The sequence below is a fragment of the Quercus robur genome, chromosome 11 (genome assembly GCF_932294415.1).
Source record: "Quercus robur chromosome 11, dhQueRobu3.1, whole genome shotgun sequence".
NCBI classification, from domain to species: Eukaryota; Viridiplantae; Streptophyta; class Magnoliopsida; order Fagales; family Fagaceae; genus Quercus; species Quercus robur.
Window position 1 is genome coordinate 27,005,529 of NC_065544.1, and position 21,407 is coordinate 27,026,935.

The 21,407-nt window shown below is 37.3% G+C and overlaps 2 protein-coding genes across 2 annotated transcripts; both read left to right on the plus strand.

The window, feature by feature from the left end:
• The first annotated feature begins 1,287 nt into the window (after window positions 1–1,287).
• LOC126704892 (uncharacterized) lies at window positions 1,288–2,762 on the plus strand. The gene is made up of 2 exons (XM_050403881.1): window positions 1,288–2,510; window positions 2,744–2,762. Exons 1-2 carry the CDS (start codon window positions 1,288–1,290, stop codon window positions 2,760–2,762), a joined length of 1,242 nt encoding a protein of 413 aa, XP_050259838.1.
• On the plus strand, window positions 2,754–4,708 carry LOC126706406 (uncharacterized). Its single transcript, XM_050405826.1, has 4 exons — window positions 2,754–3,094; window positions 3,235–3,439; window positions 3,589–3,767; window positions 3,867–4,708. The coding sequence occupies exons 1-4, from the start codon at window positions 2,767–2,769 to the stop codon at window positions 4,070–4,072; spliced, it is 918 nt and encodes a 305-aa protein (XP_050261783.1). The 5' UTR covers window positions 2,754–2,766; the 3' UTR covers window positions 4,073–4,708.
• Window positions 4,709–21,407: the final 16,699 nt, after the last annotated feature.

The following is a 21,407-nucleotide window of genomic DNA, read 5'->3' on the forward strand; positions in this document are numbered from 1 at the left end:
ACGTCGTTTTAGGCTGGGATCCTAATTCCTAACCCTAAAGCTCACTCAGTTTTGTTGTGTTTGTCATTTTCATTTTTCACTCTCAAACTCAGACTCTCCGATCTCAATATCTCCGCCTCACCCAAGCTCACAGCCTCTCTTCCTCACCGCTCACAGCCTCTCTGCCTCGCCGCTCAGACCTCGCCCTCTCCGCCTCACTCTCTCCGCCTCACTGCCTTGCCAGTCGCCGCTCGCCCTCTCCGCCTCACTGCCTCTGTACCTCGCCCTCTCCGCCTCACACTCTGCCTCGCCTTCTCTGCCTCACACTCTGCCTCACCTTCTCTGCCTCGCCCTCTCCGCCTCACTCTCTCTACCTCGCCTTCTCTGCCGCTCACACTCTCTGCCCTTTGACTCGCCCACCCCGCCTCACTCAAGCTCACACTCTCTAGTCTCTTCCTCTCTGCCTCGCCCTCTCCGCCTCAAACATTTTTCTTCCTCTTCGCCTCACTCAAGCTCACGGGTTTGAAGTACAGTGCTCTGCTTTTTGGGTTTTTTTTTTTCTTTTTGGGTTTTTTCCTTCTCATCCTTACGGGTTCTCAGTCTCGCCCTCTAAAGTGCTCTGCTTTCTACTTCTCGGCTTCATCAGGTAAGGTAACATTCTTTTCTTTTGATTTTATTACTTGATTTTGATTACTTGATTTTGATTTTGATAATTTTCTTTTCTCTATTTTTTTTTTTTTTTTCATTTCTCTCGGTCATCTCAGGTTCTCCATTCCTTCACTTCACTGGACTTCACTGGGTAAGTGCCTAAGTGGTAACTTCTATTTCTATCTTTCAATTATTACTTGATTTTTTGATTAGTTGATTTTGATTTTGATTTTGATAATTTTCTTTTCTCGGTTCTTTTTTTTTTTTTTTTTTTTTTTCATTTCTCTCAGCTTCATCTCAGATTCTCCATTCAAGTTCTCGGCTTCATCTTAGGTTCTCCGTTCTGTGACTTCACTGGTAAGTTGTTACTTTTATCTTTCAATTATTAGTTTACAGAGTATGTTGTGGATTTGATTTACAGAGTATTACTATTTGTGAAATATAAATTACAAAGTATTTTACAGAGTGTGTTATGGATTTTGTGTATGATCAATGATGTGGATTTGATTTACAGAGAATTATTGTTTGTGAAATATTGACATATTGTTTACTGTGTATTTGTATTTTACTGAGTATGTTGTGGATTGTATGTTGTGGATTTGATTTACAGCATATTATTGTTTGTGAAATATTGTTTACAGTCTGAAATTGTTGAGTGAAATGGAATCTGCCTCTGTGCCATCTAATGAACGTGCTTCTACAACCGGGTCTAATGCTAATTCTTCATCTGTGAGGGCAAAATGTGATCCTGCATGGGATCATGTAACTGAAGAGTTGAAAGACGGAAGAAGTAGTTATAGATGTATACATTGTGGGAAAACTTATAAAGGAGGGGACATTAATCGAATGAAAAGACATCTAGCTGGAATTAAAGGTGATGTGGCTCCATGTATGGGTGTACCTTATGATGTTAGGTTCCAAATGGTTGAGAATTTGAAGGAAATTTCAAAATCTAAAGAACAAACCAAAAAGGATCAAGAAGCATCTAATTATTCGCCATTAGAGGAGTCACCAGAATTTGAAGATGTCCAAGAAATTACTCCTAGAGGTAGGGGGTTAGGTAGGGGAAATAGAAGTAGTCCTAGTAATTTTCCACCAAGATCCAATCTTGGCAAGAGAAAGGTTGGTGACATTGATAATTACTTCGCTCCTAGGACAACACCGGGAGCTCAACCTTCTATTAAAAGTGTGCTTGCTGGCAAAGAAAAGAAGCGGAGGGTTGATATGGCTGTAGCTAGATGGATGTATGATGCTTGCATTCCAATTAATGCTGTGAATTCTAGTTATTATCAACCTATGCTCAATGCTGTAGCTTCTTATGGTCCTGGATATAGAGGTCCAAATTATCATGCCCTTCGAGTGCCTTTGTTGAGAGAAGCAAAAAGAGAAGTTCAATTGATTGTTGATTCTCATCGTTCATATTGGGCTGATACTGGTTGTACAATAATGGCTGATGGGTGGACTGATACTAGGCATAGAACATTGATTAATTTTCTTGTCTATTGTCCTAAAGGTATTATTTTTATACGTTCTATTGATGCTTCTGACTTGGTTAAGGATGCTATTACTTTAAGTAACTTGTTTGATGAAATTGTTAATTGGGTTGGTCCTGCAAATATAGTACATTTGGTCACTGACAATGCTGCAAATTATGTAGCTGCTGGAAGAATTGTGTGTGGAAAATATAGGAACATTAGTTGGTCACCTTGTGCAGCACATTGCCTAAACCTAATTTTTAAAGAGATTGGGAAGATGGATCATGTAGCTAAACTTGCAAAGCGTGCATCCAAGATCACTGTGTTCATCTATAACCATGTGGCTTTGCAAGCTTGGTTGAGGACTAGAAAAAATTGGACGGAAATTGTGCGTCCAGGGCCAACTAGGTTTGCTACTACTTTCATTGCCTTAGGGAGTCTTAAGGAACATAAGCATGACTTACAAGCATTGGTGACTAGCAAATTTTATGTTGAATCAAAATATGCAAAAGATAAGAAAGCTAAGGCAGTGGTGAAAATCATTCTTGATAATCAATTTTGGAATGATTGTCATGTAATTGTGCATATTATGTCACCATTGATTCGTTTATTACGCATTGTTGATTCTAATGAAAAACCAGCTATGGGTTATGTATATGATGGCATGTATAGAGTAATTGATGGAATTAAAAAAATTTTCAAGGACAAGAAGAGACTATGGGAGCCTTATGTTAATATTATTAAGGATCGTTGGGATAATCAATTCTATAGAGATATTCATGCTGCTGCTTATTGGTTGAATCCTGCATTCCAATATGACACTTCCACTCTTAATAAGAGGCTAGAGACACAATCTGCTGTGACAGATGTTATTGAATCAAAAGTTTCAGTTGGTCGGTTGAAGTTGGTGGAGGAATTAAGGCTATTTCGAGAGCGTGAACAAACTTTTGGAAGCCAACTTGCTCAAGAATCAGCCAAGACATCTCAGCCGGGTAAGATAATGTTTACTTTAACTAATAATAAAATAAAAATATGTTTTAAAGATCATAGCTCTTTTTTATATTTTTGGGATAAGTATAGTTGTGTTTATTGATTCATTGTATTATTGTTTTGTGTTTTATATGGAACTTAGATGAGTGGTGGAAGTTGTTTGGATCTTGTGCTCCAACCTTACAAAAGTTTGCAATTCGGATCCTTAGCCAAACAGCTGCCTCTTCGGGATGTGAGCGGAATTGGAGTGCTTTTGAACAAATACATACCAAAAGAAGAAATAGATTGGAGCATCAACGACTTAATGATCTTGTATTTGTTCATTATAACTACCGATTGAAAGAAAGGTATATCTTATATAGTTTCTTTGTTTCAATGTTTTTGTGGGGAAATATGAGTGATTCATTGATTTGGTCAAGTGGGTTCTTTGTGATTGTTAAATATAAGTGATTTGTTTACTAAATAAATTATTAATTATGTTCATCTCATGATATAGAGTCAAAAGGAAGAAGTTCAATTTTGATCCTATTGACTATGCAAGTATCGATAAAACTGAATTTTGGGTAGTGGAAGATGAGGAACCTCCATTTCTTGATCATGAGGAGATAGAAAATGCATTATATGAAGAGGGAGCCTATCCAATTGAAGAAGGGTCTTCTAGCCATGTACAAAGAGGTTAGTTTATAACAATTCTTTGCTTAGATGCATATTTTAATTAGACTATTTATTATTTATGAGAAATGATATTGTTCTTTGGTTTTGGAATTTGTATAGATATGGACAATGAAGTGATTGAGGATGACGATGATGACATTAATTTGGAATCATTTGGTGATGAAGATGATGCTCCTCCCGGATTTAGAGATAAAAATCATCCTATTCATGTTGAAGATGAAGAAGAGGATGATGATGATGATGCTAGTGGTGGAGCATTTGGTTCACATGATGATATTGATTTCAATTTTCTTCATAACGAATGAAGCTTGGGTCTTAAAAGTTAAAACTTAGTAGTTTTTTTGAAACTTTATAACTTATTTGCTATTTAGATGTAATGAACTTATTTGTTATTTGTTATTTGTCATTTGGATGTAAATGTAATGACTAATGAACTTATTATTGTGGTATGTGTATTTTTTTATTAGAAGACAAAACTATAGATGAGTTGAGTTTGTTTGGATGTCCTACATTTTTTGTGTTTGGGGTTGGATGGTAACTTGGGTGGATTTGAAGCAAAGCAGGGAGAATGATAAGCCAAGCTACCATTTTGTATAAATTGTTGAGTTTGTTGAATAGAATATGAATGTGTATCTATTGAATAGAATAGAATATGAATGATAAGCCAAGTCACCATTTTGTACAAATTGTTAACTGTTTTTCCCTGTAATTGCCTAATTGGAGGAGGATTTTTTGATGGGCTTTCAATGACTTGTTTTTAGTATATTAAAAAATTATGTTTTTAGTATATTAAAAAATTATTAATTATTTATATAATTTAAATAAATATTAATTAAATTATTTGTGACGTCACCGGTTCGACCATCGGTCGGACCTCGGTCCGACCATAAAACCGGTAATTAGCTCATTTTCCGGTTCTTTCACCGTACCGGTTTTTAAAACCATGGGAAGGAGAGTACAATAACAAATGGGTCGTCCATGTAGATGGATCGTCTACATTGTATGCTGGAGGAATAGGAGTTGTTTTGCAGTCGCCAGAAAGAGACAAATTAAAGTACAAGGCCCGTTTGCAATACCAGACTACTAACAATGAAGTGGAGTATGAAGCCCTTTTAAAGGGGTTGAAGTTGGCCAAGTCCGTAGAAGCAGACTCAATACTTGTCTTGGGAGACTCTCAATTGGTCATAGGCCAACTAAATGGGACATGTGAAGCCAAGGAAGACAGAATGAAGAAATATCTAAGGAAGGTAGTACGCCTTGTAAAGAAATTCAAAAAAGCAGATTTTGTTCAAATCCCAAGGGAAGAGAATGGGGAAGCAGATACTCTGGCGAAGGAAGCGTCTGCGAATGAAGCGTTGGACGAGATGGATGAAGTACACTACATGCCGAGTATAGACCTTCCAGAAATGATGCAGATAGAAGGTGACAGCAATTGGATGACTCCAATAGTGTCGTACTTGAAGGACGGAAGGCTTCCAAAAGAGAAGGACGAGGCTAGGAAGCTCAGGGTCAGATCAGCTAGGTACGTACTCATGGACGAGGTGTTATACAAAAAAGGTTTTTCTCAACCTCTCTTAAGATGTTTGGCTCCAGACGAAGCAAATTACATATTGAAGGAGGTTCATGAAAGAGCATGTGGAAACCATTCGGGAGCTAGATCACTCGTCCATAAAGTAATTCGTAGCGGATTCTATTGGCCGACCATCCTAGCTGATGCCAAGGCATATGTCAAAGTATGTGATCAATGTCAACGCTTCAGCAACATTCCCAGACAGCCAGCAGAGTATCTCACGCCAATGATGGCCCCTTGGCCGTTCGCGCAATGGGGACTGGACATTTTGGGGCCCTTTCCGACTAGAACTCGGCAAATGAAGTTTCTGGTGGTAGGAATAGATTACTTCACAAAATGGGTGGAAGCCGAACCCTTAGCAAAAATTACGCAGCAGAATGTCAAGAACTTCGTCTGGAAGAACATTGTATGCAAATTCGGGGTACCTAGAGTACTGGTGTCTGATAATGGACGACAGTTTGACAACACACCTTTCAGGAAATTTTGTGAACAACTTGGAATGAAGAACCATTACTCCTCACCCTCCCACCCACAGGCCAATGGCCAGGCGGAAGTAGCGAACCGATCCTTGTTGAAGATCATCAAGACTCGGCTCGAAGGGGCAAAGGGAGTATGACCGGATGAGTTACCAGGGGTTTTATGGGCTTATAGAACGACAGCGAGAACTCCAATAGGGGAAACACCTTTTAAACTAGCCTATGGAAGTGAGGCAGTTATACCAGCAGAAGTACACATGACGAGCCACAAGGTGAGGAAGTATCAAACTGAAGAAAACGAAGAACAACTCCGTCTTAACCTTGACGTTATGGACGAGGTCAGGATGGATGCAGAACAGAGGACAGCGAGGTACAAAAATCTCATGGCAAGGCAATATGACGCCATGGTGAAGCCTAGGCGTTTCAACATCGGGGATCTCGTCCTGAAGAGGGTTACCTTGGCAACAAGAAACCCGGCCTACGGGAAACTTGGCCCAAATTGGGAAAGACCTTATAGGGTTATCAACTGCAAGAGGCAAGGATCCTATTATTTGGAAGCTTTGGATGGACGGAGGCTAGAACACCCTTGGAATGTTGAGCACCTCAGGAAATACCATCAATGAGTGCTGACTCTTCACCAGTGTCCTTGGACGAGATACCTGGACGAGCAGAAGTGTGTTTACTACTATCGTGTGTTTTAAGTATTTTAATAATCCCCTAGAAAGTACATTAGTGTTTTCACTTTTGTGTTATTCATGGATGAGTTGGTTTGTATTTTTAATTCAATAAGGCACTAGCTCACGAGCATGTGCCATGCCTGTGGACGAATGTTTACATAAGTTTGGATTTTCAAATATATATATATATATATATTGTGTTTTCAAGTATATTATTGGAGTCCTTTGTATGTTCATTCAGATTGATCCACAAAAAAGAAAGATAAGCATGGACGAATGAAATCCTTGGACGCAAGGATATATCGTCCATAAGCTTTCCTCCAAAGGAAAAATGAAACAAGGTACATCCGTCCAAAGCATGAGACAAGATGAAACCTAAGCTAAAAATGAAGCTAAGGTCTATCCGTCCAGAGCATAAGACGAGATGAAACCTAAGTTAAGGGTATACCCGTCTAAAACTCAAGACGAGATGAATTCCCAGAAGTGTTCGTCCGAGACACGGACGAGCAAAGACTTCAAAACTAGCTTAACAATCCATTGCATTGGACGAGAAATCGCTGGAAAGTCTAATCATCAAGGACGACAAAATGATCGTCCATAATTTTGAATGATGAAAAAATCTAGCTAAAAGGAATCAATTTACTCTATCTTGGTGATGTAATAAAAATTCACCCCTATACTCAAGACAAGGCGAACTGAATTCCTGGGTGGACGAACCACACAGTCAAATGATATGACTTATGAAAATAAAAATTTCATACATAAAGCTGGAAATGTATATATTCAAACACAATGGAAGATTAAAATAGAAGTATTCATTTTTTCATGAAATTCAAAGAAGGGTGGACGACCCACGTCCAAAAACCCCTTAAGTTGTGAAAATGAAACTGTATATAAAACTCGTCCACAATCTTGGATGAGACAATTGTACTTGTATGAATTGGAATAAAAAAAGAAACAAAGCCCAAAACAACGGGCACTTCTAGATAAAAGTAAAACAAATTTTAAAGGAAATTGCAAATCATTTAGGCAAACTAGCCTTGGGGTCGTCCTGAGTGACTTCAGTGTTAGCGTCGTCCATGATGTTGACGTCCTCGGAACTCGTCTACAACAAGGAACTCTCTGTAGCAAGAGAAAGCTTGAAGGAGTTGAAGTCCAAATCAGGATATGCCTCTTTGGCATCAGCACGGAAGTCTTCATAGTCAGCTGCATAATGACTGTCTAGACAATTCTTATACTCGTCAGATTTCTTAAAGGCCGCAATAGCTTCTTCACGTGCCTTCTCCAAGGACGAGGTAAGCTCTGAAACTTGTCCTTCGAGATGGACAATGCGGGTATCCTTCTCTAAGTTGTCAGCTTTGAGCTCTTCCACTTCGTTCTTCAGCTTCATCTTGCTTCCCAGCAAACGATTAAAATCCTCAGTCAACCTAATGACCTCCCCCTTCTTGAGCAAAATCTCATGGCTTAGCTCCTTAGCCTTATCCTTGGCCGTCTTAGCATTTGAAGCAAGCTCTTTGGCTTGACAGATTGCTGTATAAAACTTTGACATAGCTTGCATTTGGACGAAAAAGAGTTAGACATTTCATTCAAGATAAAATGTTTATACACAAGGACGAGGAAGAAACTTACCTTGAAAAGGTCATGGATGCCAGAGCGTTCAAACTCCTTCACTGACATGTTGTAACATTCGTTAACTTCACGCTCAGTGACGATCCCTTTGAACGTCCTCCATGCGTAACCCTCGTCCAGAACCAAATTAGGTGGACGATCAGAGGACTCAGAAGGGCTAAGCTTATGAGAAGCTTTAGGAGGAGGGGGAGGATCAGACTGGACAGGATGAACTGTTTGGACGGGCTCCACGTCCACCAGAGGTTCGTCTAAGTTCACTGTTGGTGGTACGAACTTGGGAACCTTTGGAAGGGAAGTCTTACTTGACTTTTGCTTCTTGTGACCATGACGACTAGGGAGGACGTCCAGATCCACAGTACTTGAGATTGGCTTAGACTTCCTCTTCCCAGCCTGGACGGAAGCCACTTAGGTAGTAGGGGCAGCAACATCCTCGTCCCCGCTAGCCACTGTTTTCTCTTTATTTTCCCTCATCGTACTTATCCCTATGACAAGGAAAATTAATTTAAAAAAGAAAAAAAGAAAAAGAAAGGAGAGCTGGAGTAATAAAATATAATGGACGACACTTACTTCGACGAGTCAACTCTTCGTGACTCAAGTTCTCAGCAGTAGGAACTGGACCAAGTCCCCAAGTTGCTAGACAACTAAAGGTAACTAAGTCGTGGAAAGTCCTTCCTGGAAAGGTGCAAACCACTTCTATCCGGTCCAAGAAAAACTTATCCAAGTGTGGACGAACAACAGCTGCATCACCAAGAGAAAGGGTTAGACGATTGACAGATATAAAAAAAAAAATTTAAAGGACAAACGGGATAAAATGGAAAGAAAAACATACCCTCAGGACGAAGACGACCTAGAGGGCTGGTAAAAGGTGGGAAGAGGGGATTACCCACATCAGCTGGGTCCCCAGCCCAATTTCCAGAAATAATAAAAAATTCTTTTTTTCAAAGCCGGTCAAACGAACTACGGCCCTTTATTAAACTATAATATGAACCTCTGGACGAGAATTGGTAGAAACTAGCAGATTTTTTGATCTCTGAGAGCTTATAACAGTAAAGGAACTCGTCCACTGTAATTGGACGGTCCCCTTCCAATGCCTCACGCCATAATACTTGCATGGCAACTATCGTCCTCCAACCATTGGGGTTGAGCTGGTTAGGTCCAATACCCAACCTTTGGAAGAGGTCTCTGCAGAAAGAATTTAGGGGAAACCTAAGACCAGCTAAAAAGTAAGAAGCGTATACCCCTAAGCCAGAGGAAGGAGAACAACACCATTCTCCAGCCTTGGGTAGACGAGGGTTAAGCTCTTTAGGGATTTGATATCTATCTACAAGAGTTTTTAACTTAGCACCGTCTAAGGTGGATGCTACCTTGGGGCACAACTATAGATAACATCTTCTTCGTCCTCTTCCTCGTCTTGAGGGGGACTAGATGGCTGTCTGGACGAACTAGCCCCAGATCCAGAAGCCGTCCTACGTCGTTGTTCCTGAAATTCCTCTAAGGGAATGCCAGGAACCCCAGACGAGTAATGCTCGTCTGAGGAATCACTACAAGACGAGCTATCTACACTACCCTCACTCTCAGAAGAACCGTCCTGGTACTCGTCTATCTCTCTCTCTAAACTAGTAGACGAAGACATGGTTGAAATGTAGAGGACTTAAAATGAGAGCCTAAAAAAGAAAGAGGAAATACCTGATGAAACTAGGACGAGAGCTAGACAAGGAGCTTGGACGAGTTGGCAGAAGAGAGAATGAGGAAAAAAGTGAGGGGCATGAAAGAGAATGCACTATTTATAGGCCCCAGCAACAGGATCAACGACACGACACTCGCCACTCAGAGATTGACACGTGGCAATTCCTTTGGGAAACGAGATCGACACGATTGGCCAACCAATAGTTTCGCGACACGTGGCGTACGAAAAAGTGAAATTTTGTTAAAATCACAACAATGTCCTGGACGACCCTTTGAACAAAGGGGCAACTGATAGAGAAGCGGAAAATAATCCATCTCCAGCTCGTCCAAATCGATCGTCCAGAGCCTACAGTGCAGGTTGATCCAAGAGTTAACCCAGAAGAAGGAGAAACGTTCATGGACAATAGCACCACTCTATAATTTAAGTCTCCCATGGACGACATGCTCGTCCATGAGGGTCGTCCATGAACGACCATCGGATATCCTTGGACGACCAAACCGTCCTACACCAGACGGACGAAAGCGCAACACTTAGAACTTTCAACTAAACCCGCAACTATCTCAACAAATCCTTCGAATAAGTTAACTTCCGTTAGCGGTTACAGTTTTATAGCCGTTGAGGAAGTTAACTCCGGACTTGTTGGCTTCCACAAATCCTGGGGAGGTTATTGGACAAATAACCGTCCCAGGCTCCTTATATAAAGGACCGGTCTGAACCCGACAGCGGTAAGAATTTCTCTGAGACAATTTTCCCAAATACTTGGAACATCCTTCTCTGCGAGACTAACTTCTCCATTGGAGGGGGTTCGACCGGTCTTCTCCGGTCTCCTCTTTGATTGTGTTTTGTTTCTTGTAGGCCTTCAACCGTTTCGATAGCCCACCGAAGCCAGGCCATCCACCTTACTGATTCGGAGTGATATCAGAAAGCAATAATTATTTAAAGCTATTTTTTCAACTGTTGGATCTGTTAAAAATCCACGGTATAAAAAAGATGTAACTCTTAGGATTCGTTTGGTTGGAAGGGTGGAAAAGTAGAAGGATAAAAAAGATTTTAATTTCCCTCATTTTTGTTTGGTTGAGAGTGAAAAAGTGTAGGGATAGAAAAAATGAGTTTGTATAAATTTACTCATGTACTCTTGTTAAACAACCAAAAAAAAAAAAAAAAAAAAGGAAAGAAGAGGCAACGAGGAAAAAAAAAAGAAAAGAAAAGAAAAGAAAGAGGTGAAGAAGAGCAACGTACAAATGAAGCCCATGTGCAAGTGTACAAGGGCATTTTTGTCAATTAAACAACCCAATTTTCTCTCTTCAGTTTTCTCTCAATTTTGGGAAAAAAACTTTTTGGTGGGTCTGGGGAGAAAACACCTAGGCCCCACCATTTATTTTCTTTTCTCCCCACTCAACCAAACACATTCCAAAAAAATTTTCCTTCCCATTTTCTCTCCAAAGTTTTCTATTCACCCTATTTCACCTCCAAATAAACACACCCTTAAGGAGTTACACTAGATATAATTTAAACCCATATATATATATATATATATATATATATATATATATATCCCTAATTGTTGTTAGCTGTATGATCACCCCTAGTCCAGGGTTAGGTTAGGTGTTGTTTTCAATCTATTTGGATTAAACAAACTACAGTTAATAGGTTTTGAAATCCTTTAATCACGCTAAGTTAAAGACGTAAAGTAATAGTCTCATCAAAACTAAGGCGAGATACATGATTATGCATGGGCCATGGCATTCATTGGAATCAATAGTTAACCTATGCTATTAATTTATTTTCATTTAATTTATTAAAGGCATCCAATTTGAAAGGGAAGGTAATGATTCTTGTGGGTAGCAATCCATCCTTCCTTCTTTCTTTCTTTTTTATTTTTTATTTTTATTTTTATTTTTATTTTTATTTTTTTAAATTTTTAAAAAAGGGTAGCAATCTCGAGTGAACTAGTAAGCAAAACCATAAGAACTTAGAGACATTTAAGTGTGAGGTACAATTAACTTAATTGGTAAAATATTTTATTGTCAAATAAGATATTTAGGCTTTGAACCCTACCTATACTGAAAATTAATTGATATATTGTCTTAGTGATAAAGATAAATCATCATTGAACGAACTCCATAGGTTTAAAATAGTACCTATATATATATATAAAAGAGCCATCTATGCATAGCAATCTTGCCCATCTTTCATGTCAATTATCCATTACTAGCCTTTGAGCGCGTGCTCAGAGACCCTTTTATTTTTTTTTTTTGTAAAAGTTAATAATTTGCATCTATTATAATTTAATGAGCACGTGCCTAGAAGCTCTTTTATTTTTTTTGGGTAAAAGTTATTAATTTGCATCTATTATAATTTGAGATTACTACATTTTCCAATCACAAAAAAACCTAAAGGTATGATAAAAAAAAAAAAAAAAAAAAAATCACTAACAAACATATAATATTCATTACACACCTAGGTTTTTTTTTTTTTTTTTTTTTTTTTTTTTTTTTTTTTTTATGTGATTGGAAAATGTAATAATCTCAAATTATAATTTTGCAAATTATTAACTTTTACCCCAAAAAATAGAAGAGTCGTTGAGCATGCACAATGCGCGTGCTTAGAGGCTAGTTTTTCCAATAACAAAGAATGTGTGATTAGTGTTTATTTTTAGACTATCAAAATAAATAATAAAAAATTTACATCAAGTGAAAATGTATAATATGATTTTGTAATTATAATCAGTTTAAAATAGTGTGTGCAAATGTTTATGCAATCTATTATTAAGAAGTTGATGTATCAATGTAAGGAATTTGAAATATTTACATCAAAAGAAATTGTATATAAATTCACTACATTAGAAACATCGTAAAAAAATCATATCCAAACTACGCAAGCTATGGTGAAAAAGTTGGTGTAGCAACATCTTTTGTTCCCCATTCTAATTGCTTTCCAGCTGCACTTGCCATTAACCTATTTTCACATTGTAAAATGTATTACCTTTTTTTTATTACAAATAGGAACTTTATAGCATATACAACATTATGATAACATGTTATCAAAAAAAAAAAAATTATGATAACTTAAATTCAAATCAAGCATATGCTCACTAAGTTTATGTTTTTAAGGGGAGGTTGAGTGGTGTTTGACATTGTTGACCCTAATTCTAAGAGGAGTTACTGATTATTTTTTAAGGGTATTTTGGAACAAAATAAAAGTTCAGTCTAAGAAAGATAATTTTGAAAAAAAAAGATGAATGTGAAATATTTTTTAAAATGTGATTTCAATAACTGTATTTGAAAGTAGTACGTGATTTTATTTTTTCAAACAAATAAAAATGATAAATATGCATTTCTTTGTTTTAGATAATCTTTGTTTAAGAGATAAGAAATAATTGTAATTTATTTTTTGAATGTGGTGTAGTATTAGAAAAGATTGGGATAAGGATAAGTATTTTTAAAAAAATAAATAAATAAAACCACTCTCCCACCAACTCATGTTTTCAAAACAACCCTAATTATCAAAACAAAAATCCACCGTAAGTTATATATATATATATATATATATATATTTTAAAACCTATCCTTATCCCACGATAACCTACACCAATAATTCTATCCAAAACAAAACTCATCCATATGTACAAAATAAAAATGAACGTGAAAAGAAAAATAACAAAACAAAAAAACCTAATCTTTGGGATATCTGTTTTTGAAAGAAAATAAAAAAAAATAAAAAATAAAAAGCTAAATTTTAGGGAAATTAGAAAGATCAACTTGGAGAATTGGTGTGACCCCTATTCTTATCCCACTATAACCTACATCAATAATTCTATATATATATATATATATATATATATATATATATATATATATATATATATAAATAAAAATAAAAACTCTAATCCTTACGTAATGAAAAAGAACCTGAAAATATATAGCAAAACAAAAAAACCTCATCCTTATCGGTACCAGATGAACTAGACCGTGAAAAAAAAAATATTTTTTTAAAAAACGAAATAGAATGTGAAAAGAAATTGAAAAAAGAAACCTAAATTTAAGGATTTCTATTATTGAAAGTATTTTTTTTTTTTTAAAAGCAAGTCTGAACGTGAAAAAAAGAGAGGCAAATTAGTGTGACATTATGATAAAAAATTATTAGGATTTAAAGAAATCTATTAGTAGTGTAGGGATGAGGGCCCAGGATCATATATTGGGCCTTGGGCTTTGTCTGAGAACGTTGAATGGTCTGAAGAGGAACAAATAGTTATTAAGGGTTCCAATTTAAAGTCTTATGAGTAAGGAACGAATGGAAGGTGGTCCGACGAGGAACTCCTTCTTGGATATGATGAATGCAGCTCAAATATCTATTCCAGCAATTAAAATGACCCTCCAGGAAACTCCAATGATAGGGATGTGCCTCATGAACATACGAGAAGGAAGGAAACCCAAAAATATCTAAGGAAAAGATGCTACCACCGCATTAAGTACACTGCAGCTACTTTTCTAACTGTGTTTATGTGGAGAAAATCTCTGAACAGTGCTGTTTTGGCTACCACAACTCACAGAAAGCCAAAGAGGGTGTCTTATGGGACATGTACTCAAGTAAAGGCTCAAATGATCAATAAGTGTAGGATCAAGATGGTCCAAAGAAAGCTATATAATGTAAGAGACCCTCCATGAGAGAGAGATCGGAAATTGATCAGAGAGCATTGTAACAATCAAAATTATATTTGTAATTGATTTGTATGACAAAATACATCCTCGGATAGTGAATTCATTCAACACTATTCTCCTTGTTCTTTCTTGATCACTTTTAAATCCATACTAGCCATTGTCAAACTCATTCGACCGGTCTTCTCCGGTCTCCTCTTTGATCGCATTTTCTTCCTTGCAGGGCCATCAACCGTTTGAATAGCCCACCGAAGCCAGGCCATTCCACCTTACTGATTTGGAGCATTATCATTATTATACCGGGCTCACTGGGTCAAGATCCCATACATCTTGGGCTTGGGTTGCAAAACGTGTCCCTACAAGTAGAGTACCTTAGGAATCTAAGAAGTATATCTATAACTAATTGATGTTTATCACTTTGTTTAAGATTTAAAAAAACCGTGATTTTGATATGAGAATTTTTTTTTTTTTTTGATATTTTTTATTTCTGTTCTTTAAAGTAACCCAACATACTTCCCTATAAAAAAGATTTAAAAAAAAAAGGAGTAACCGAACAATTAAGAGTATTTGAGTTTAAAAAAAAAAAAAAAAAAAAAAAAAAAAAAAAAGAGGAAAGAAAGAAAGGAAGGACTAAGGAGTAACTGAATGTAAATAGAAATTAAATACTTTTCAAATAGGGAAGAAGAGATTTAGAGGGGGAATAAAAATCCTTCAATTCCTACCCCTAAAAAGTTTTTTTTTTTTTTTCTTGTTTTTTAAGCGTAAATTCTTATTTAAAAAAAAAAAAAAAAAAAAAAAAAAAAAAAAAAAAAACCAAGTAGCCTAATCCTCTAAAAAAAAAAGCTTAAATTCCCAAAAAAAAAAAAAATAAAATAAATAAAAAAACCCAAAAGAGAGTTTGCAAAAAGAAAAAGAAAAAGAGAGAGCCTTACCAATATCCTTTCTCAAGAAGCTAGTTCAAGCATAAACCCTCTTATTTGAAATTTCTATGTTAGGCACGGTCCACGGGTAATAAGCAACCATCAAACACCTTTGAATCCCTAATCACATTCACTCATGGGTAAGTACTTGGCAGCCATAGCAGGTAAGAACTCAAAGAAAGTCAATGATAAACAAAAATAAAAATAAAGAGGAATGAACTTGCAAAAAATAGAACCTAAAGGCCATTGGAGCCTTTGATAAAGTCCGTTTAAATTGTTTAGAAACCAAATCTAAAAGTAGAAGAAGAAGATGTAGAGCTAAATTGAATGTTTTCAATCTAAAGAAGAATGAGAGAAACTAGCAAAGCGTACATGAGTTTGTGGGTTTTAAAGTATAGGAGTTTTAATTTACATATTTATCCTCATTAGTTAAAAATTTATAAGTGGGTATAATAAGGGTGTTTTAGGCATCAAAATTGAGGAATTCAAATAGGGGAAGCCCCTTAAATAATAGTATTAGGAAAAAAAAAAAAAAAAACCAAAAAAGCATAAGCATTATTATATTAATTTTCTTTCTCTAAAGAAAGAAAAAAAAAAGTCCATCTTTCACATTACTTATCCCTTTGAAAAAAAAATTAAAAAAATAAATAAAACCCTATAAAACAGAAGCATTATTATATTAATTTGCTTTCTCTATAAATAAATAAATAAATTGCTACAATTTCATTTCGTCTTATCTTTTAAATAAACATAGACCCTTGGGGCTTGGTTTATTTTCACTAGCTAGTAAATCTCAATCCTAATCTCAATTAAAGGTTTGTTCGATGGTGGGTCATTAAAAATTTCAAATCTTTAGAGTTATTAGTTCTTGAGATCTTAAACCCAAAAAACAAAACAAAAAAAAAAAACCTTTAATTTTTTAAAATTATATGTAGCACATTTTTGCCTATCTTTTAGTTTATTTATTTCTTTGTGGGTTCTAGTTAGCTCAGTTGATAAAGTCTCTTATTATCGAATAAGATATGTGAATTCAATTCCCACTTATACCAAAAATCATTTGGTGTCTTAATCTGATGATAAAAGACAATCATCAAGACCAGACATCATAGTTTGAAAATATCTCTCAAAAAAAATTACCACTTTGAAAAAAAAAAAAAACCAAAAAAGAGCATAATTATATTTGTAAGAACTCAATTTGTAATGATCCCAAACTGATATTGGGTTCGCATGTTAAAGGCCCAAACAATAAAATTTATAGAAAGTGGGCTGAAAGGCTAGACCTTGGTCACCGGGTAGTGGATAGTCCTGGGGTACATGGTGGACGCACAGAGGTGAACCATGCTTGCCCAAGAATTCTTTCTCCTCGGCACGGCTTGGGAGGCTCTGGTTCTTGGCCTTTTTTCCCAGTCCCTTTTCTGGATTGCTTACTTCTCTTTTTATACTAGCCCTTACCCTCCCTCCAACGTCCACGTGTAGGTTCAGCTTTCTAAGGCTGATACTTGTCCTATCAGCCCATACCCAAAGTGGTTGGGGGTGGTTGTAAAAACTGAAAAGCATTGCTCTGTCAGGCGCAGAGTATTTAATTGCAATAATGGCAGCCTTTCCTTTGTCCTTCGTCGCCACACTGTTCAGGGATCCTTTCTCCATCAATGCGGAGGTGTTCAGCTTTTCCTTAAACTGTTCCTATATCATACTTGCCCTTTTTTCCAGGAGCGCTTTGGGATGTCGAGGACAGAATCGTCCTCGGCTATATCTCTAGGCCGTTTGGACTTTCTTTGTATGTCCTCGGCAATGTCCCTCCTCGGCTCGGGCCTTGAGCCCTAAAGTAAAGTGGGCTGGGGTCACAAGTTCTCTGGCCCTACAATAGCCCCTCAAAATCCTGCTGTCCGGCCTCTCGGACGAAGAGGAGGGTTTTGGTGACGTCGGGCCTATGTCACGGCTTGCCAAGCCTCGTCCTTCATCAATGCCAGTGCCTCTTCATTTGCTTGGGACATGCTCCTGGTTATGAGACATTCCCTTAGCTTTACTCACGTCGCGTTCTTGCCGTTTCGGTGCACGAGGCGCATCTTTAATAAGTTTCCTTTATCCTGGTTATGAGACATTCCCTTAGCTTTACTCATGCCGCGTTCTTGCTGTTTCGGTGCACGAGGCGCATCTTTAATAAGTTTCCTTTATGAGGCGACGCAAATCCAACGGTTGAAGATGGCGTTGGGAATTGGGTGTGACTTATCTCGTTTGTAACTTTTCTTAGAGATTTGTACAGAGTAAATGCCACCAGGCTTGCTCCCCATATAAGAAGTGCAGTGGGAGGTCATTTTCTTTATTCGCAAACCCTTTAAACCCTCCAAATCCCTAACTTTCCAGTTGTGCCCATAGCCCCTGTTACCAGTGTGACTGAGCCCTAGGGAGTGATATGGTCAAGTTTGGGATGAGGGCAAAAGGACCACACCCTTTCCAGAAGCATTGGGTTTCCCCGAGACTTAAGATGGCCCAGTCAGGGCAAAGGAGACAAAGACTCAAGACACTTCTTCCTCTTGGCAAGGTAAGAAAGGAGTCTCTTCTTCCTTCAGCAAAAATCCGAAGCAGGTGGAGGTTGCATCAGATTTTTGGTGCAATAGCACTGAGGTTTCTCATCGTCGGTACCATCCGCTCTCTCTCGAGCGCTGCTAATATGATGCCTACTTAATTGTAGTCAGAGCTAGTACGGGGGTTAGGCTCAACTGCTTCTTCCTCTCTTCCTTCACTGGTGCCATCTTCTGCCTCCGCTTCTTCTTCTCTTCCATCACTGGGGCCATCCTGACATGCTTAGTCGCTGCAAGAGTCGAATTTAAAGGATTTAACGCTCCCCTGTATCTTTTTCTTCTTGCTTTTCTCTTTGCTTCTGTAGTTAGCTTTCGGTATAGGCTTACTTAAGCCCCTTATTGTACGCTGTACTATTTCTTTGCCTAATAAAATATAACGTTATCCCATTTTACGTATTCTTTCTTTTCTACAATAGTTATTTCGTGAATGGATGTGCTGGTGTTTTTTTTTTTTTTTTTTTTTTTTGAAAAATACTTAGGGCCAAAACCCTTGTTAACAAAAACTATCACTTTGAACTTATTAAGACTAACAGGCACAATAACGCCGACCTGAAGTGGGTTAACCATATAAGATTAACCGAGATAACAGCTGAATGCTCTGTCTTGCATATAGGGTAATCATCCGAGGATGGGTAACCTAAAATGAACTATCCGACAGGGTCGCCGAGCACTATGGTGCTTTGCCACGTTCCTGACAACATTCATAGCCTTAACCTTTTTTGGCATTCGGTTCTAGGACCGAGGTATAACTGTACTGGGTCCAAACACTCGGTTGCGTTAGTTTCCTTAGAACTGGGGATCCGAGGACAACGCGAGATTCCCGCTCTGTCTAGGACTTAAGTCATTTTCTAGTAACTAGTTTCCCTATAGGTTTAAGTCTGAAGGCCATGCAATACCTTGGTTCTGTTCAAAACTTAGATTTTCTTTAAGTAGTTGGTTTCCCCATAGGTTTGAATCTGAGAACCATGCAATACCTTGGTTCTGTCCAAAACTTAGATTTTCTTTAAGTAGTTGGTTTCCCCATAAGTTTGAGTCCGAGGACCATGCAATACCTTGGTTCTGTCCAAAACTTATATTTTCTTTAAGTAGTTGGTTTCCCTATAGGTTTGAGTCCGAGGACCATGCAATACCTTGGTTCTGTCCAAAACTTAGATTTTCTTTAAGTAGTTGGTTTCCCCATAGGTTTGAATCCGAGCACCATGCAATACCTTGGTTCTGTCAAAAACTTAGATTTTCTTTAAGGTTTCGGGGATTAGCCCCTCGGCCAAGGTGTGGGGCATTGGCTTGATGTTGGAAGCCCCTAGAACTGCCCGTGCCTCTGGCGCTTCGAAGCATAGCCCCTAGTGGGACTTTATTCTAGGGCAACAATAGCGAGCTGCTAGAAATGATGGAGGGATTTTCGCAGACCCTTGTTTGATAGGGGCTTGATCCTACCACCGCCTGTGCCAACGCACAAGCCTTCCCACAGACGGCGCCAATTGTAAAGACTCAATTTATAACGATCCCAAACTGATATTGGGTTCGCACGTTAAAGACCCAAACAATAAAATTTATAGAGAGTGGGCTGAAAGGCTAGGCATTGGTCACCGGGTAGTGGTTAGTCATGGGATACATGGTGGACGCACAGAGGTGAACCATGCTTGCCCAAGAATTCTTTCTCCTTGGCACGGCCTGGGAGGCTCTGGTTCTTGACATTTTTTCCCAGCCCCTTTTCTGGATTGCTTACTTATCTTTTTATACTAGCCTTTACCCTCCCTCCGACGTCCACGTGTAGGTTCAGTTTTCTAGGGCTGATACTTGTCCTATCAGCCCATACCCAAAGTGGTTGGGGGTGGTTGTAAAAACTGAAAAACATTACTCTGTCAGGCGCAGAGTATTTAATTGCAGTAATGGCAGCCTTTCCTTTGTCCTTCGTCGCCACACTGTTCAGGGGTCCTTTCTCCATCAATGCGGAGGTGTTCAGCTTTTTCTTAAACTGTTCCTATACCGTACTTGCCCTTTTTTCCAGGAGCGCTTTGGGATGCCGAGGATAGAATCGTCCTCAGCTATATCTCTAAGCCGTTTGGACTTTCTTTGTATGTTCTCAGCAATGTCCCTCCTCGGCTCGGGCCTTGAGCCCTAACGTAAAGTGGGCCGGGGTCACAAGTTCTCTGGCCCCACAATATTAATTTGCTTTCTTTTAAAAAAAAAATTCTTTAATTTCATTTAGTTTTATCTTTTAAATAACCCTTGGGCCCTGGTTTATTTTCACTAGTAAATCCCAATCCACATCTCAATTAAAGGTTTGTCTATGTTTGGTCAATAAATTTTCTATAGAGAATTTTCAAATCTATACAGTTATTATTGAGAGCTTAAACCCAAAATAACTATAATGTTTTAAAATTGATATTGTTGTTGTTGTTGTAATATACTTAGAATTTAATTCGCAGTGTATATTTGATAACATTAAATTTAAAATTATAAAATTGATAGTATTATAAAATAAAAATAAAATAAAATAATCTCATTTACTAATTTAGTGGCTAGTAATACATATTTTTATCCTTTTGTTTTTTTTGTTTTTTATTTTTATTTTTTATTTTTTCCATAATGACAAAACAATAACAATGTCCTTGAACATCCACATCAAAAGGGGGGGGGGGGGGGGGAAGAAGTTCTCGAGCATTGATATATTTTTAAGTGAAATATAAACTTTTTTTTTATAAGCTAACTATATGCAGGTACCTTTTTTTTTTTAAAAAAAAAAAAAAAATTATAAAGAGTTAAATATAAGTGTTATTGTTACATTAGTATTCTCATGAAAACGTGACTACGTTAGAATGAGCATTTCTAAAATATGAGAGTTTTTTATATTTGGGAATTGAGATATTATATCCTACACATTTAAATGAGACACTTTAAACCCTAACAAAAACAAAAACTAAACAAATCCTCTCGACCATTAATGGTAGAACAAACAAAACCCCACCCCAACAGCATGAGAGAGAGAGAGAGAGAGAGAGGTGGCATTTGATTGAGGTTTTTTATTATTTTTATTTTTATTTAATTTTTGTTTAGGTATATTTGTAAATGTCTGAAAGTGTTTCATTTTAAAGTCTGAGGTTTATTAATTCTTTTCAAAGATACAATTATGTGATTTTTTTTAAAAAAATGTAGTTCTCTTTTCTTTTAATTTTTTTGGACAAATTACAATTTATCCACCCGTGGTTTAACCGAAATTTAAGTTACTTACCTATGGTTTGAAATTTGACACTTTACCCACCTGAGACTTGACTGAAATTTAAGTTACCTACCTGTGGTTTAAAATCCCTTGTTGCAAGTGTTACGTTGGATTCTTTTTTATCTTATTTGATATTGTTTTTTTTTTTTTTTTTTGAGGAGAAATACACAAAAGTATAACAAAATTACATATTTAGCCATGTTTTAACAAATCTAAGTTAC